General features: G+C 42.4%; 1 protein-coding gene and 1 long non-coding RNA gene across 2 annotated transcripts in view; one reads left to right on the top strand and one right to left on the bottom strand.

Moving 5' to 3' along the window:
* SLC3A1 (solute carrier family 3 member 1) overlaps positions 1-18,634 on the bottom strand; it is a 37,604-nt gene extending 18,970 nt beyond the window's left edge. The window contains exons 1-3 of the mRNA XM_053311935.1: positions 18,079-18,634; positions 14,635-14,814; positions 11,511-11,665 (exon numbers count right to left, since the gene is read on the bottom strand). Of these exons, the coding sequence (XP_053167910.1) occupies positions 11,511-11,665; positions 14,635-14,814; positions 18,079-18,502 (759 nt within the window). The 5' untranslated portion in view covers positions 18,503-18,634. The remainder of the gene's footprint in view (positions 1-11,510; positions 11,666-14,634; positions 14,815-18,078) is intronic.
* On the top strand, positions 12,414-16,819 carry LOC128351912 (uncharacterized). The gene is made up of 2 exons (XR_008320111.1): positions 12,414-12,546; positions 13,980-16,819. It is a non-coding gene; the product is annotated as an uncharacterized LOC128351912 (long non-coding RNA).
* Positions 18,635-19,440: the final 806 nt, after the last annotated feature.

Genomic DNA, 19,440 nt, shown 5'->3' with positions numbered 1-19,440 from the left:
CCAGTTACCCCTTCCCTCTTCTCAAGATGTGCGTTTGGATTTTAGGGGGAGGGATTTGCTTGGGAAGGACTGAGGAGACTAGCAGGGAATCTGGACTGCACTCCACTCTTTTTTCTCTTTTTAAAACGTTTTTTTCAGAAATTCTGGAAAGACTGAATGTCCTTTCAGCCATTCACTAGAAAAGCTTGGGGAATGCAAATGGATTCCAAGGTCAGCCAATTACAACTGCCGAAGTGTAGGGTAACATCCTCAGCGCTGGGGTCAGCACTGGAGTTGACATTGTTGGGCAGCTGCCTCAGAAAGGGCCCATTGCTGACAGTCCTGGATTTAGGCACAAACTAAACATGGTACAGCTTAGGGCCTCACATTATGAAGGGCTTCTGAATACAAAAAGGGAGGGGGGAGAGGCTAATTTTCAATTTTTACACAATTTATTTGGTCGAAGTGAGAATTCTAAAGCATTGTTCTTAGCACCACAATAACCTCTTCTGGCCACTAGAGGCAAGATGAGATGTTAATAGGTCTCTCTTGGTCAGTTAAGAGTCAGTTAGAATTGTTCAGTTGTTGAGGGCTAGTGCTTGTTTGGGTATGTTGTTCAATGACTCTCAGTATATGATGTTTTACTTTCTTAATAAATCTTTGTTTTTGAATTCAACCTACTGTCTCCAGATAATCTCTTGGGCTAAACTTCTTTATCACCAGAGCATACTCTGCTCTGTGAGGACTTTGATCTTTCTCCCCACACCCCTTAACAGGGTTATGCGCGCAGAGCTCTGAGACTGGTGAAGAAAGTAATTAGTAGTAGTAGCATTTATTTGATGTATATATCAGCCTTCCAAAAATGGTTCAGGGTGGTTTAAGTCAATTAGCCTGAATAAGAAAACAAGATTTTCTCAAAGATGGAGACAGGACAGAGGATTGAGGAGTTACAATGTCCAGATTTTGAACTGTGGTCTTTCAAAATGGATATGCTCCTAAAAACCCACAGAATCAGCAGGGTCTTACACACAGGGCACCCTGTCAGAGGAGGAGAAGAATGAAAGGCCTGGGACAGTGCAGGTGATAAAGCCTCTGGGATAATTTGTTTATCGGTGAGTGATACTATATTGGTGCATTTAAGAAATAAACAGCATACAAAGGACATGTGGGAGACTCTGAAGAAATTGTATGTAATAAAGTCTGCTGTCTTCAAGGTGCATCAAGTTATAAAGATGTGTAATAAGAATCTAAAGGAAGGAGAGAATCTGTCTAAGCATGTAAATGAGATGTTGGAGACTTCACAACAGCAGCAAGCATTTGGAATAAGTTTAACCAATATGTTTTGGATTGGATTGTTATTGAACAGTCTTCCTGAATATTTTGAGCCTATTGTAAATAGATTGGAAGCCAAAGGTGATTTTAGTTTGTAGTTTTTAATAAACCACTTGGAAGACGGTTCATTTGAGCAGAGGCAATGGGCAGCAACTAAAGTGAAGAAAATGCTTTTAAAATCTATCAAAAGAAGAAAAAGTGTTTTGTCTGTGGGAGTCACAGGTATATGAAAGCTCAATATCCTCAGAACAAAGAATTTGCAAATAGAAAGGAGAAGATACCACATTTCAAGAGGAATGAGTCACCTAAGCATACAAAAATGCATGGAAGCAAGGAGAGAATAAGTCTGACAAATATAAAACTATGTTGCTAACAGAGAATAATTTGAGAGGTGGTTGTATAAAATGTAATGCTGGAATTGGTATTGATTCAGACACAACCAGCAATTTGATAAAGGAGAGAGAAAGATTTATTAAGTTGGGCACAAATTATAAGGTTCCCATTTTTCTAGTGGATGGGAAGCAAATGTTTGCTGAAGGTCGAGATTCTGCAAGGCTACAATGCAAACTGCAAAAGGAGAAACAGTGAAACTGACTGTAGAGGATGCATTGTTTGTGCCCACACGAGTCCAGCCTAATGTCAGTTAAATCTCTGTGCACCACCTAGAGATTTACATACCAGGCGGTATAAAAATATGATAGATAGAGAGATAGATGTGCTACAGAGAAAAGTTATGCGATGAAGTTCAAAGGAAAACACTGTTTTGTCACAGATAAAGGTGAGCTACTTATGAAAAGGACTTACAAGAGTGACCTATTTGAAGTGGATTGTATAAATGAAGAGGCCAAAATTGGAAAACAATGCTCACATTAAAATTGTTTGAATTTATGGCATAGAAGAATGGGACATAGAGTCCCGAATGCAATACTTCAGCTGGAGAAGGAGGATCTAGCCAGAAGCCTAAATATAAGTCACTGTAATTCAAGTGAGTTCAAGTGTACGTGCTGTGTAAGGGTGAAGGGAACTAAACCCACCTTTCCTCAACTCAGAGAAAGAAAGCCACAGCAACCTCTTGACCTGATACACAGTGGTATTTGTGGGCCCATGCAGATCAATTCATTGGGGGAAACAAGTATTTGTTAACTTTCATAGATGATTATTCAAGATATACATTACTTATTTAATTAGTGAAAAGAACCAAGTACTTTTAATTGGAGTAATGTTGCAAGAGTTTGCAACAGGTTTGGAAGGAAGCCTCAAATTCTGATATCAGACAATGGAGGGGAATATACAGGAAATTAGATAACTGAATATCTGGGGAAAGTAGGGCATTAAACATTTATTTTATTTAGCACATTTATATATCACCCAAAACTTATATCTCTGGGCAGTTTGCAGTAAAATAATTTAAAATTTAACACAATATTAAAAACTGTTAAAAAAAAAAAAAAAAAAACCACCTGTAAATCTAATTAAAAGCCTGGGTGAACAAATGTGTCTTAACTGCCTTTTAAAAGGTTTTCAGAGATGAGGAGGCTCTTATAGTCAGAGATGGGGAGGCTCTAGATCACATTCCAAAATCTCAGGACAGCAACGAAGAAAGCCCGTCCCTGAGTAGCCACCAGATGAGCTGGTGGCAACTGCAGACAAATGTCTCAATGGGCAGTGAAGCTCATGACGAAGACAATGTTCTCTTAAATACCCAGGGCCTAAGCTGTTTAGGGCTTTATAGTTTATAAGCAGCACCTTCTATTTTGCCCAGAAACCTATCAGCAGCCAGTGTAGCTCTTTCAATACAGGAATGAGATGACCCAGAGACCAACCTGGTTGCTGCATTCTGGACCAACTGCAGTTTCCAGACTATGTACAAAGGCAGCCCCACATAGAACACATTGTAGTAGTCAAGTCTGGAGGTTACCAGCAGATGTACCACTCTTCTGAGGTCATTTATCTCAAGAAATGGATGCAGGTTGCGTATCAGCCAAAGCTGTTAGAAACCACCTCTGACCACTGCCTCAACCTGGAACACCAGGGACAAGTTTGGATCCAGAAGTACTCCCAGACTGCACACGTATTCCTTCTGGGGAAATGTGACCCCATCCAGAACCGGCACATCAAAATCATCTCCTGAGTTCCGACCCCCACAAAATAAGTATTTCTGTCTTATCTGGATTCCCTCATCTATCTGTCTGACCAAGACATTCTCCACCCCATAGACTGCCCGAAAGCCAGTCTGAAATGGGTCAGTACCCTCCAAGATTGCCTGGAGCTGGAAGGCTACCACCCTCTCAATTACCTTGCCTAACCATGGAAGGTTGGAGACAGACCTATAGTTGCTTAGCTCTGAGGGATCCAATGCAGGCTTCTTTAGAAAAGGTCTAATAATTGCCTCCTTAAGGCAAGGGGGCATCCTACCCTCCCTCAGAAAAGCATTTATAATATCTACCAGGCCTTCTACAATGACCCCACTGCCAGATAGTATAAGCCATGTTGGACAAGGGTCAAGAGAACAGACGGTGGGATGCACTGTTCCAAGCAGCTTGTCTACATGCTCAGGAGTCACAAACTGAAACTGATCCAGCCTAACCACATAAGAGGAGTGGCTGGGCACCACCGCATCAGACACTGCAGAAATTGTTGTGGTTTCAATGTCAAAGGACTATGCTGTATACACCAGAACAAAATGGTGTTGCAGAAAGAAAAAAATGGTCTTTAATAGAAATGGCCATATGCATGCAGCTGGAACTGCATGGTAGGTTTTGGGGAGAGGCAATTATGACTGCTACTTATTTACAAAACAGATTGCCTGTTAAATTTGTAAATACAACACAATTTGAACTGTGGTGTGGAAAGAAGCCTAATGTGGAGCATATTCGTATTTTTGGCTCAAAAGGATATGCCTATGTGCCAAAGTCTAAAAGAACCAAATTCAACTGCAGATGTGAGGAAGGGACATTAGTTGGCTATGCTCATAAAAACATAAGAGCAGCCCTGCTGGATCAGGCCTGAGGCCTATCTAGTCTAGCATCCTGTTTCACATAGTGGCCCACTAGATGTCTCTAGGAAGCCCACAGGTAAGATCTGAGGGCATGCCCTCTCTCCTGCTATTGCAGAATGTAAAAGTATAGAATACTTGATCTTGCCACAGAAACCATAAAAATGAGTAATGTGGTGTATTTTGATGAAAAAGAAAAGCCAACTGCTGATGAAGTACCAGATATTAAACCAGACCTTCAGATGCAAAAAGAGCCGGAGCAAGAAAAACCAGAGAAAGAAGCTGATAGAATTATTGTGCCAAAGCAAAATGAAAAGCTCAGTCAGAGATAAGGTGCTCAGCAAGAACCAACAAAGGTGTTCCAGCAAAAAGACTCTTATATATTACTAGAGTAGAAAATGTGCAAGAGCCTAGTACATGGGAGGATATTGATAAAATGCCAGCTGGCTAAGCTTGCAATTGGAGAAAAGCTGCAGAAGAAAAGATCCAATCTCTACATGAAAATAATACTTGGATACTTACGGAGCTGCCTATGGGAAGAAAACCTGTGGGGTGCAAATGGGTTTTCAAAGTGAAGCATGATGCAGAAGGAGATGTTCAAAGCAAGGCTAGTAGTTAAAGGATATTTTCAGAAATATGGTAAGGATTATGATGAAACTTTTGCCCCAGTAGTAAAACACTCTTCTATAAGAATGCTCCTCTGTTTTGCAGCAGTGAGGAAAACGTACACAGACCATTTAGATGTCAAAACTGCACTTTTACATGGCAATATTTAGGAGGTCATTTACATGAAGCAAGTGCCAGAATTTAAAGAACCTGGTAAGGAGGGACTTGTGTAAAAGCTCCAAAAGAGCATTTATGGTATAAAGCAAGCTGCAAGAGTCTGGAATACAAAATTAAATCAGTTGCTAGTTAAACAAGGGTTTATCCAAGGAAAAGCTGACTCTTATCTTTATTCAAGGTTTAGAAACAATAGATGGACTTATAAACTAACACATGTTGATGATGATTGTTGTCAAAACAGAGAAGATAGTGGTGAAACTGTAGAGCATTTTAATGAAGAAATAGAAGTAAAGCAACTGGGGAACATCTCCTATTATCTTGGAATACAAACAGAAAGAGTACAAGATGGAGGTTATCTTCTTAATCAGAAACAAAAGATAAAAGACCTTTTAGAATGTCTGGGTCTTACAGATGCCAAGGAAGTCAGCACTCCAATGGAAGCTAACTTCTTCAAGCAAGATAAAAACAGTGAGCTTCTTCCAGAAATTTCCAAATATTGCCACAGTAAAAAGACTAGGGATGTGAGAATCGGCTCAACCTTGAGCGGGTTCGACATCTAATTGGTCCAGCTTGAGAGCGAGCCTTGAGCCGGCTCAGGCCCAGTTCAGCGTGAGGTCAAGCTGAGCCTCTCCCCCCAGGCCGGCACGGGGCTGTTTCGGGGGTTCTAGAGTCAGGGGGGTATTTTACACTCACCGGCTCCACAGGTCTCAGGTGGTCCCCCCTCCCCCACTGGCTTCCCCTGGTCTCAAGTGGGCCATTTTTGGCTGGTTTTGGCCCATTCTGGACCTCTCCACACTGGCAGAGGCCATTTTGGAGGCCATTGCACATGTGCCCTGGCCATTTGATGACCAGTGTGCATGTGCGGCAGCTTCCAGAATGGCCACCACCAGCACAAAAAGGCCTGGAATGGGCTGAAAATGGCCCCAGCCAGGCCATTTGAGACCAGCAGGGGGAGGGGGAACTGCTGGAGACCCCCCCTACAGCCACAGCAGCACCCCCTCAGAGTCAGTGAGTGTTAAAAATCTTTTAAAGGCTCTAGAACCCCTGAACTGGCTCGAATTCGAGCCGAGCTGGAGGGGGTTGTTTGGGGTGCCAAAACTGAACATGCCTGGTTTGGTTTGAGTCCAGTTCAGACTCAAACCGGACCACGCAAACCAGTTTTGTGCACACCCCTAAGCAAGACCAGGCACTGCTGGCGTTGTGTGAATTTTAAGCAGGAAAGTGAGTACACCCACCAAAAATGACTAGATTGCACTTAAAAGACTGGGTAGGTACCTTAAAGGTACAGCTCATCTAAAACTTAAATTGCCAGCAAGTAGTAATCCTAGACCAGTGGGTTATGTGGATGCAGACTGGGCAGAAGACAGAACAAATCATAAATCCACAAGTGGATACCTGTTCTTTTATGGAGATGGAACAATTAGTTGGAACAGCACAAAGCAAAACACAGTTGGTTGGTTGGCTGGTTGGTTTGGCATATTTGTATACCGCCCACCACCCAAGTCTCTAGGTAGTTTACAACATTAAAACAAAACGATTTTAAAAAACAATTTAAAACATATAAAAGTTCAGATTAAAATAGCTAAAAACCACTAAATAGTTAAACTACTAAACCGCTAAAGAGCTACCGCTCTTTCCACTATGGAAGCGGAATATGTGTCAGCCACTCAGGCCTGCCAGGAGGTGGCATGGATACACAAATTGTCGCAAGACTTTGCAGCTCATGAACCAAAACCAACTGTATTGTTTGAGGACAATCAAAGTTGTATTTTGCTTTCACATATGGAAAAGACAAAATCTAAAAGAAAGCATATTAACACAAAACAATATTATGTACGTGATGTACAAGAAAAAGCTGATGGAACTGAAATAATGTTCAGCGGAGAACATGATAGCAGATGTGCTCACAAAGCCATTGCCAAGAGATCCTCTTCTTCTTCTTCTTCTTCTTCTTCTTCTTGGTGCATTTCAAGAGATGATGGAGTTGTTGATTGGTGCTCGAGCAATGAGAAGGAGTGTTAGAAGTGAGAATTCTAAAGCATTGCTCTTAGCACAGCAGTAACCTTTTCTGGTCACTAGAGGCATGATGAGATATTAACAGGTCTCTCCTGGGTGCAGAAAATGTTTTAGGTTGTTTCCCCCGCTGAACAATTCATTAAACTGATAGTAAAGAAATGAAGGGGAACATTATCAGAAAATACAGCAATGTTTTTGTAAACTGCGTGCTTAAGGAAATGCAGCCTCTTTGAATCTCAAATTAAAATACGGAAAATGAGAATTTTCATCCTAGTTAAGTCAGTCTTCCAACATCTTTGCATTACAGAAAGAGAAGAGAATGATCTAACAATGAGTTGGTTTGTTGGATTCTGATGTCATGGTTGGCAGGGACAAGAGACAGCTGTGAGGAAGCTCCTTGATGGGATGTCCATTGAACAAGCGGTATCTCACAACGAACCAGTCATGCATACTGTTTTTTTTGTGCCAACAGGTTTGGACAGAGAAGGGATAAATGTAAGCAAGAGAAGTAGGCTCAAAGCAAATTAAGACCAAATGAGGCAGAAAACAGTATTTAATGGTGCAATAATCAAACATCTTACTGAATGCATGCATATTTTGGAGGGCAAAAGATTTCACAAAAAGGCTGACTTTCACAATATCATGAAACCGAACATGCTTCTGTTAAGCAACAGGCTGATCCTAAATGTGTTTTATTTGCAAGTCCTTGTTTCTGGTTGCAAAGTTAGTTGTTTTTGCACCAAGTTCTGTACTGTCTTTAAAGCAAGTCTTAAGATGTTTCCAAACAATAAAAACAATTGCTAATTAGATGGATCTTTACACACACACACACACACACACACACGTAAGAGAGAGAAAGAGAGAATGAACACGAACTAATCCCAGTGCAGGAACAGTTAAAACACATACAGCCAAGCTTTGTAAAAGCTAAACTAAAAAGGCAAGGCTGTAAGCATTAAAAAATGGGCTACTACTACAATTACCATTATGAATATTGATATACCATTTTCCAGCAAGAGTTCTCAAAGTGGTTTACATAGAAAAATAAATAATAGATATGGTTCCCTGTTCCGAAAGGGGTCACATTCTAAAAGAAAAAGTAAGATAGGCACCAGCAGCAGCCAGCAACACTGGAGGGATGCTGTGCTGGGGGTGGATAGGCCCAGTTGCTCTCCCCTTGCTAAATATAAGAGAATCACCACTTTAAAAGGTGCCTCTTTGCTCAGTGAAGACCAGCACAGATTAGGGAAAACTTAAACTTTTGTATTCCACCAAGCTTTTCAACATTAACATTCCCCTGAAAACTATACATTGAAAATGTTCAAACATCCTCCTTTGGGAGATTATCAGATGGCTGGTGCCGTACTGCAGAGAGCCTCACTCCAAGCAGTCACAGAGCTCATTTCCCATGAATCAGGGCTACATAGCAGGACAAAGTGCATCAGATCATGGTAGCCTTTGCTATATTAACTTTTATCTCTGAGTCTAATGCATACGCTCCAAATCCTTTTGATGGAAAAGTCAGGGAGTGTCCCACCTATGTAGAACTGGGCTACATGATGGTTATTGTGGACTCAGCACTGTTTTCTTGGGACTTGGCAATGACACTAAAACTGTGGCCTACAATTTCTAACAGGCCTGCTCAACTTAGGACCTCCCAGCTGTTTTTGGACTACAATTCCCACCATCCCCAGCCACAGTGGCTAATAGCCAGGGGTCACGGGAGTTGTAAGTGAAGGTCTGCAAGAGGGCCAGAGTTAAGCAGTCCTGGTTAAGCACTGTAAAATAAGAGCTGTCTGAGTCAAATGCCAGTTGCGCTGGGACTGGGAGGGAAGAAGCAAATGGAAGTGCATTCTGGCCTCTACCATCAGTCAGCAAGCTATGTGCTGCATGTGCATATCTGTGCATGTCTATTGTTTGTTTTAAGTCACTGTTTTTTTACAATTCATTGTAAGGCACTTGATGACCATTTGGTTGGAAGGCAGGGTATAATCCTTTAAATAATGTAACTGATTTATTTCATGAAATAAATGAAATAAACATTAAGCTCCAGGCGGTCTTGGAGGAAACTGATTATCTAGAACCATTTCAAACTGGTTTTCGGGCGGGCTATGGGGTGGAGACTGCCTTGGTCAGCCTAATGGATGATCTCCAATTGGCAATGGACAGAGGAAGTGTGACTCTGTTGGTCCTCTTGGATCTCTCGGTGGCTTTCGATACTATCGACCATAGTATCCTTCTGGAACGTCTGAGGGGGTTGGGGGTGGGAGGCACTGTTTTACAGTGGTTCCGCTCCTACCTCTCGGACAGATTCCAGATGGTGTCGATTGGAGATTGTTGCTCTTCAAAATCTGAGCTTACTGTAAGTATGGTGTTCCTCAAGGCTCCATACTCTCTCCAATGCTTTTTAACATCTACATGAAAACGCTGGGAGAGATCATCAGGGGATTTGGAGCTGGGTGTTACCAGTATGCTGATGACACCCAGATCTACTTCTCCATGTCAACTTCTTCAGGAGTTGGCATATCCTCCCTAAATGGCTGCCTGGAAGCAGTAATGGGCTGGATGAGGGAGAATAAACTGAATCTGAATCCAGATAAGACGGAGGTACTTATTGTGCAGAGTTGGAACTCTAGAGACGATTTTGATCTGCCTGTTCTAGACGGGGTCACACTTCCCCAAAAGGAACAGGTTCGCAGTCTGGGAGTACTTCTGGATCAACGTCTCTCCTTGGTTTCTAAGGTTGAGGCGGTGGCCAGGGGTGCTTTCTATCCGCTCCGGTTGATACGCCAGCTGCGCCCGTTTCTTGAGATCAATGACTTCAAAACAGTGGTACATTTGTTGGTAACCTCCAGACTGGACTTCTGTAATGCGCTCTACGTGGGGCTGCCTTTGTATGTAGTCCGGAAACTTCAGTTGGTTCAGAATGCGGCAGCCAGGTTGGTCTCTGGGTCATCTCGGAGTGACCACATTACTCCCTTGTTGATGGAGTTACACTGGCTGCCAATAGGTTTCCGGGCAAAATACAAAGTGCTAGTCATCACTTATAAAGCCCTAAACGGCTTAGGCCCTGGGTATTTAAGAGAGCGTCTTCTTCGCTATGAGCCCCACCGGCCGCTGAGGTCACTTGAGGAGGTCTGTCTCCAGTTGCCACCAACTCGTTTGGTGGCTACACAGAGACGGGCCTTCTCGGCTGCTGCCTCCCCATCTCTGGCAATTTTCAGAAAACACCTGAAAACACATCTCTTCAACCAGGCTTTCTCAGCTTTTTAAAACTTTTTAAAATTGTTTTGATTATTTAATTGTTGTTTTATGATGTTTTTAATTGTTAATCATTGTTTTATGTTTTATAATTTTTGTTTAATTATTAATTGATTTTAATGGTGTTTTAATGTAAACTGCCCTGAGTCTTTTGGAAGGGCGGTATAAAAGTTTTAATAATAAATAAATAATAAATAATTAAGTAAATGAAATATTTCATTAAATGCATGGAATTTTTTCAATAAAATGCCTGAACAAGTGTGACTGGCATGTTTCGGAGCGCTGAGCTGTGAGGTCAAACCAGTGCTCCTCTTCAAGAGCTAAGCTCCTGTGTTAGCTCCCTTTATTATTTTTCAAGCTGGAGCCACTTTGACCTCCCCACCCCCGCTCCCGCCCACCTCAAAGAAAGAAAGAAAATATCTTCAATATGAGAGCTACTGTAACTACCCATATTTTATTTTTAAGCAAAAGGGATAAGAGCTGGTCTTGTGCCCCCTTTGCTAAGCAGGGTCTTCCCTGGTTTGCATTTGAATGGGGAAACTACATTTTTGAGCACTGCAATATATTCCCCTTAGGGGATGAGGCTGCTCTGGGAAGAGCATCTGCATGTTTGCATGCAAAAAGTTCCAAGTTCCCTCCCTGGCATTTCCAAGATAGGCCTGAGAGAGACTCCTGCCTGCAACCTTGGAGAAGCCGCTGCCAGTCTTTGTAGACAATCCTGAGCCAGATGGACCAATAGTCTGGGTAGCATGAGATTTGTAGTTTCCTCTGCATCCTGACATTAACTGTGAGTTAAAGGAAACTATCATTCACATGCTTCCCAGCAGGACATGGTGACTGGGAAGCATTAGTTAACGACAGGCCATTTTAATATTGCTTAACCAGGGTCATTATGGGAGTTCTGTTTATGCATTTGTTTTAAATTTTTACATCCTGCTTTTCTGCCAAACAGGAGTCCAAAATGAGTTATAACAGTAAAAACATAACCCAGAATAAATACTGAATTCTGTGCAACACTCATCAGACCTGTTTGAAGCAGACATTACGTGGCTTATACCTACAATATCAGTCCTCTGTCCACTAGTCTATACACATTCAGATTACTCAGTGTATGATTTCTGTGTTGCCAACCTTCTGTACTCACCCAATTATTTGGTGGCATGGTTTCCCCATCGATCTGTGCACAGTCATGCCAGATGTAATAATCTGTGTATTTCCCAGTCCAATTACGACTCAGCTGAAACCATTTGTGCATATTACTAGTATGGTTGGGTATGAGGTCCATGATCACTTTTAAACCTTTCAAGAGAAATTTTATTTTATTTTATTTTATTTATTTGATTGTTTTATATACCACCCTTCCAAAAATGGCTCAGAGCGGTTTACATCAAAACAAATACAATTAAAATCAATTAACAATAAAATCAAAACAAAATTAAACAATTAAAATCATGTAAACATTAAAATCATTTAAAACCAACATTAAAAATTTAAAACTATAAATCTAATTAAAAGCTTGGGTGAATAAATGTTTCTTCAATGCCTTTTTAAAAGTTGCCAGAGATGGGGAGGCTCTTATTTCAATAGGGAGCACATTCTAAAGTCCAGGGGCAGCAACGGAGAAGGCCCGTTCCCGACTAGCCACCAAATGAGTTGGCAGCAACCGCAGATAAACCTCTCCAGATGATCTTAGCCAGTGGTGGGGCTCGTGGCAAAGAAGACATTCTCTTAAATACCCAGGGCCTAAGCTGTTTAGGGCTTTATAAATAATAACCAGCAGTGGTTTACGCGTAACAACGATTGGGCAAGGGGAGACAGTTGTCTAGGGGCCCCACTGCCTGGAGGGGCCCCCCAGAGGCACCTCACGTGGCTCCCCATTGCCCCCTGCCCAGCCCCAAGGCCCCTCAGCCACTTGCCCTGTTCTCCGTCTCTCTTGCTTGTTCTGCTGGCCCGCAATGGAAGCAGCAGACAAGCTGCAAAGAGCTCATTTTCTCCCGCTTCTCAGCTGATTGGTGGGTGGGCGGGGCTTCCAGGGAGGCCTCGTGTAGGCTGCAGTGAAGCCTGAACTCGAGTAGGGCCCAAGCCAGCCAGGAAGGAGGAGGCAGCCAGAGTGGCCACCACTGTTCTCTGCAGCAGAAGACCCCTTGCTGCCCTGCCCAACCCAGCCCAGCATTTGCCAGGTAGAGTGTGAACTCCTTTTTGTGGTGACCTTTCCCGCCCCCCCCCCCGGATATATAGGGATCTGCTTGCCATAGGGCTTTGATATGGAGGGTGGGACTGAGAAGTCTCTGAATATTTATTTTAAAACAGCTTGGAAAATTTGCTGGCTTAAAAAAAAACTATCTAAAAAGTCCTATAAGTGGCTTGTTTCATGGCAGAAAATTACAAAAACTATTGGAACAAACAGTATTATATTTATTTTATTCATTCATTCATTCATTCATCTATAAATACACTTATGTTCAAGTTGTTTTGCAACCCAGAAGGTCTGAGTGAGAACTGTGAAGCTTGTGTGGTGCTTTTATTTTATTTTTCTTGTGTGTGAACTGCTCCCCAATAACTCTCAGGGACTTCAGGGTAAATCTGGCCATGTGAATGCAGCACCTCCATTCCAGAGGAGAGGTGTGTTAAAGGGCTTTAAAAGCCTCCTGTGAAAAACCTCCTGCAATCAAACTTGACTGAATTTGTTCAGAATTCCGAGAAAACAAACATAGGCTCACCCTGCATGGTTGAAAGTCTCCTTTGCTAATCTGCAGCGAGGGGGCCATTTTAATAATTTGTCTTTCTAGTGTGTTCTAGGCATTAAAAGTAGCACAGATGTATAGTACTCAATGTATATCACTATATATTGTGACATGTGCGTGTGTATTCAGTGAAATGTATTTCCAGGCAGCATACTTATTTTGAAATATCAGACTTAAATCCTTGGGGACCTGGGGTGTGCGGAGGCCCTGGACTTTGAGTGTGGGGGAGCCCATTTTAAAATCTCGTCTCTGGGCCCACTCCAACCTTGCTACGCCCCTGACCAGCACCTTGTATTTTGCCCAGAAATTTAGACAACAGCATGCCAAACAAAGCACACTTTTCAGGCCTTTTAAAGATAAGTAGTTTCTGTTTTTGAAAAGTATGGACGAAAAGTATAGGGACAGGAATACTTTCCGATACTTGTAAGGACTCCTGAGCTCCCTGTGTGAAGCACTCAATGGTCCTCTTTGGACTGGACTTCTGGTCCAAAGTTTGGTCCCCTGCAGGCTTCCAAATGCGGGGTTTTGGGGGTCTCCTCCAGACAGGCAAGGGAGGAAGAGGGGAAAGTAGCAGGACTGTCCATGAAAAATGTGGTATGAAAAGGTTAGTGGGAAATGACTTCTTCTAAAAATTGCCTCTTATCTTGAGACAAGGGGGTGGCAGCGTGGGGCAGGGTGAGTGGGGCAGCAGGAGCCCAAAAAGTCTTTAGGTCCAGACTCCAGAATTACCTAAGTGCTCCTCTGGAAGCACGTGGTGCACATAGGAACAAAAGCTATACATGGTAAGCAAAAACATCCAATTTAAAAGGATTTGTGAATCAAGATCCTGCCCAGCAGACCCATCTTATTTTATTCTTTCTCTAATACAGGGGTTCTCAACTTTCACTCACCCAGGTATTGGTCACAACATCTGGAGACCCAAAGCTGAGAATCTGTGATTCAAGGAATTGATCTCCTACCTTTCCATTTCTAAAAAAGCCTCAGTGTGACGAACAATATATAAAGGCCATAGGAAGTTGCGTATCCAGAGTCAGACCACTGGTCTGTCTACATAAGAAGGTGCCTTATACCAAGACAGAACATTGGTCCATCTAGCTCAGCATTGTCTACACTGACTGGCAGCAGCCCTGGAGTTGAAGATGGATTTTTCTGGAGATGCCAAGGATTGAATTTGGGGCTTTCAGATGCTCTTCCACTGAGCTAGACGTCCAACCCAGTATTGCCAGCTCTGGCCAGCAGCAGCTTTCCAGGAACTCTGGCAAGAGTTTGTTTCATCATCTGCTACCTGATCCTTTTTTTAATTAGAGAGATGCTAAAGATTGAACCTGGGACCTTCTGCACACAAGCCATGTGCTCAGCCACTGAGCTAAGGTCCCTCCTGATGCTTACTCTTCTGCTCATCCACCATCCCACTGAGCCCTTATCACATTTAACATTTTGAACAACACATTTTTAAAACATGCATCTTAATATACCCCACAAAGGAACAGAGAATATGCTCTGCTTCTTTAGAGCAAAACCAACCTCTATCATGGATCGCTGAAACCAGGTTTTCAAAATCTTTCATGGTTCCAAACATAGGATCTATATCTCGAAAATCTTCTATTCCATATCCAAAGTCTTTTAATGTAGATTTGTAAAAAGATGTGATCCAGATTGTCTTGATATTTAGATACTGGATATGATCTAGTTTTTCTTGGATACCTGGTTAGGAAAAAAGAAAAAAAAAGAGGGGAGGGACCCAAACATTTCCCTTTTACCAGCAAGAAATTAACAATATTACAGCAAATATGGTTTTTAACAGATAAGAGTGTTGACCTGGGGAGACCCATTTTCAAATTCTTGCTACTCCCTGAAGCTCCCAGGAAACTTGGACCAGTTAATTTCTGGACCATTTAATTTCTTTTAGCATAGCCTACCTCATAGGGTTGTGATTAGTGGGGGAAAAGATATGTACACTATCCTGAGTTCCATAGTCTAGAAGGATGAGATAAAATATGAATACGATGAATATTTATATACCACTTTTTAAAAAAAAGTTCCCAAAGCAATTTACATAGATATAAATAAGCAAATAAAATGGCTCCCTCTCCCCAAAGGGCTCACAATCTAAAAAAAGAAGCATAAGATAGATAAGATAACTGTAAACTGCCCTGAGCCATTTTGGAAGGCTCAAATCAAATCAAATCAAATCAATCAATCAATAAGATAGATACCAGCAACAGCCACTGGAGAGATGCTGTGCTGGGGATGGATAGGGCCAGTTGCTCTTCACCCCCCCAACTAAATGAACAGAATTGCCACTTTTAAAAGGTGCCTCCTTGCTCAGTTAGCAGGAGATTATAAAATTATAATACCAAGGTAAGAATTTGGAATTGCAGTTACCCTTGCTTGTTAGCAACTAAGGGCGGGGGTGGGAGGTAAGTATCTTATAGCTGGTCTAGGAGAGGAGTCAGCAACTGAGCCCTTTGGGCCAATTTTATTTTTACATTTATATCCGCTCTTCTGCTAAGGAGCCCAGAGCAGTCTACATGGCTATGTTTATGCTCATAACAAGCCTGTGAGGTAGATTAGGCTGGGAGATAAGTAACTGGCCCAGAGTCAACCAGTCATAGCAGACTGAGGATTTGAACTTGGATCTCTCCAGTCTTGGTCCAACACTCTAACCACAACACCACGCTGGCTCTCAGTTCTGCCCCTGACTACTGACGTCTGATTGATGCCTGAATTGCCAGCCCCAGAGGCAGGAGAGAGTGGTGAGGACCAGCGGTATCTATATCAATGGGATTTGGTAGCAGGCCATTTGGGGTTTTGGTGACCCATGAGGTTTCATCCCTTCTCCCATTCTCTTGTCAAAAATGGTTCTCCAGGAGCTTTCCCAGACAGCAGGCTTTAATGCAGGATTAAGAGAGGGTGAAGTAATGTGAGTTATGGATATTTCAAATTTGCTTTAAAAACCAATGCAAAAAGTGGATTTTTTTTTTTTAACCCCAGACATAAATCGGGCTAAGCTCCAATGAGCAATGAAAAACCTGAATTGTGTATGGAGTGCTCTCCGATAGCTCGCAGGGACTTCAACATAAAGCTGCATGATATGTGAACGCACACTTGCCCTTCCGTGGTTAATCAAAGTAAAATCGCCATCTGGGAAGGCTCCAGAAAACCAATGACTGGGTTCTCCAGGAATAAATTCTCTAGATCCGTTGCTTGCTCATAATGTTGGCAGAGAATAGTTGGCATTCTTATTCCTTCATTAAGTGTGTGAACAAAAAATTAACTTTCTAGAGTGTTTAATTTCAGGGAACATTAACTCAAAAGATTTCTGAGAAGCAGACAAGTAAGAATAATTTCAGGGCCAAAGTCCTGTCAGGTAAACTGCTTTTTGTGTTTATGACTGCCTTTTCCCTCCTTACTATATTCTTCCAATTCCCACGTCACTTTTCTGTTTGCCTTAAATGGAGGTATTTGATCACAGTACCTGGTCTGGAGAACACACATGGGATGTTAGCATGAAATACCTATGTCTGAGTTCAGAATGATAAGATGCTTGGGATGGCAGAAAATCCAGAAATCCATGTATAGAGGGAAATTGTGTAATGTAAAAGATATTGGTGTTTCCATTCAAATTGTTTATTGTAAACAAGAAAACAACAGCATCTTGTGGCCCAAATAAGATATTTGTCCAACATTGAACACTAAAGCAAGGTAACAGCAGTAGCTGTGGTTTCTGTAGCATTAGTAGTAGTCGATATGTGAGGTGAAGTGTTACCTGTGATAGAAGCATGTGTTCTGGGAGGTATCAGTTGTTGAAACATTGGTTTAACCAGTAGGATTAACTGAACAGTTTCCAGGAATAGAAAAAGGCCAACTGCCATTTGGTGCATTTGCACAGAAGGATTTAGGAACGTAGGAAGCTGCCATTTACTGAGTCAGACCATTGGCCTAGCTCAATATTGTCTTCACAGACTGGCAGTGGCTTCTCCAAGGTTGCAGGCAGGAATCTCTCTCAGCCCTATCTTGGAGAAGCCAGGAAGGGAACTTGAAACCTTCTGCTCTTTCCAGAGCGGCGGCTCCATCCCCTGAGGGGAATATCTTGCAGTGCTCACATTTCTAGTCTCCCATTCATATGCAACCAGGGTGGACCCTTCTTAGCTAAGGGGACAAGTCATGCTTGCTACCACAAGACCAGCTCTCCTGATCTTGCACAGGAGGATGTTGTCGTTCAGTCCTTCAACTTTCTAAGTCAAGGGTTCTCAAACTTGGATCCTATGAGGTTGTTGGACTACAACTCCCAGCATTTGACCATTGTCCAAAAATATCTGGAGACCCTAGTTTGAACCCCTGACTTAGGAAATTGAAGAACTAAACTACAACACACACACACACACACCAGTACTAGAATATGGTATGGTTACTTCAAACAGAGAATTTTACTTTCACAAAGCACTGTCACAAAGCAAGCGAAATAGAATGGACACCCACACCCACCAGTGATTTCCTGGCCACCAAACACCCAGTCATTTAAAATACACATTAGGACTGGATTCTGCTCCTTGATCCCCTAGAGTCAGCCCATGCTGGTGCCAGGTTCATAGACACTGCTCTGCCTTGTATTAAATAAAATTACAATAAATGTAAATAATATCTACATTGCTATATCTAGTAATGCCATGGCAAGGTCATTGCATTAGAAGTAAAGAAAGAAGCCGGCTATGGGTGCATTGGGGAAGTAGCTTGCCTGGCAGCAAATTGGAATTCTTCTCAGTGACCACACTAGTGGCTGCCATCTTTTTTCACAGAGCTTCAAGGGTTGGCCATGGGCCCCTTGATGTTCCTGGGCCCACAGACAGTGCCCAAGTAGGCCGACCCCTGATGCCCTGATTAGAGCTTGAATGTGGATATTTTCCATGGGTGTTTTCCTCCATCCTGCATTATTTTGACTATAAGAAAAAAGTCAGACAGACCCACCTTTGAGATCTCCATTCCCATCCCTGTTGGTGTCCTTAAACGACCGAGGGTAGATCTGGTAAATGGGGCTGGCTTGCCACCAGCCAAGGCACTTTGGGGACATGGCAATGATCGCGATGGTAGCTGCCACCAGCACCAGTGCGGAGGCAATGATCAACCAGAAGAGTATCTCTCTGGTAATTCTGTACCGCGCCTGAGACGAGAACTTGAGGAGGACTTCTTTGGGCATTCCTGCATAAGGCCTCACATCTACTTCTTCCATCGCTTCTGGCTTGATGCTGAGAGTGCATGGTATGGGCACCTCTTCTTGGCTAGTGGCATCGACTTCCTTTTCATCCAGCTCCTCGCTCTGAACAAAGCCATTGTTCTCCAAGCCTTTCTCGCTCAGTTCAATAGAGATGATCTTCGTCTCCTCGTCGCCCATGTTTTACTCACTTCTGTCTCTCAGAAGGCTCCCTGCAGGTGCGGGAAGACTACCTTCGGCTGGTGAAACAAGGAAGAAGTGTCATTAATCTGTGGTTTATAAATAAACCTGACCGACCAGTCCAAAGTCTGAGTGAGATTAGAAGAGTCAAGTGCTCCCACTCCCTTGCACAAAAGGCTTTTCTTCACAGAGGAACAGGATGTTGCAAGAGAACAAAGATTCAGCTGATTCGAGCAGAGACTCACATTTGGGTTTTTAAAAAAACAAACCCACCCTATATATATAATGCTTCAGGAATGGAAATTGTGTCTAATGCTGCCATCTTTTCTCTGGCAGGGTTCCCATGCCTTTAAAAGTTGCATGTCAGGCCAATATTCAATAGGCAAGGCTCCCAATCAGATCTGTGCTGGGAAAAGCAGCTTCTGTTGAATGTCTGCTTTGATTTTTATATATATATATATTTAAGGACAGGACTCTTTTCAGGAAACAAAAGGTGGTATTAACTGTGTGTTAATCAGTAATGGTGACAAAACTTCAAGTCTTTCTTTCACTGAATCTACCCAGCATCTTTCTTCAGCTGCTTTCTGTAAATCATTCTCCTCAGAGCTGTCATTAAGAGGAGAGTGGGGTTTGTGGGGGCTGGTGCTCTAAAGGATATTTCCCATCCTTGAAAGGAAAATTAAAAACAAATGTAAGCCTCTGGTCCTTTTATTTGTGGCATTAAGAAGGGAAAACATGCAGGCAGTAGTACAATGAAATAACATAACATTTTAAAAGCACTTTTCAGGCACTAAAACTGCACATTCATTGAATGCACACAGAGAGAAGGTGACAGACTCTTCATCTCCACTTATGTATTTACATGAATCCAAGACTAGATCGTTTGATGATAGAAATTAGGAGGGGGGAATCTCCTTAAATTCAGAGTGCCATCCCTT

This window comes from Hemicordylus capensis, chromosome 1 (assembly GCF_027244095.1).
Source record: "Hemicordylus capensis ecotype Gifberg chromosome 1, rHemCap1.1.pri, whole genome shotgun sequence".
Classification (NCBI taxonomy): Eukaryota; Metazoa; Chordata; class Lepidosauria; order Squamata; family Cordylidae; genus Hemicordylus; species Hemicordylus capensis.
This window is presented reverse-complemented; position numbering and strand designations above follow the sequence as displayed.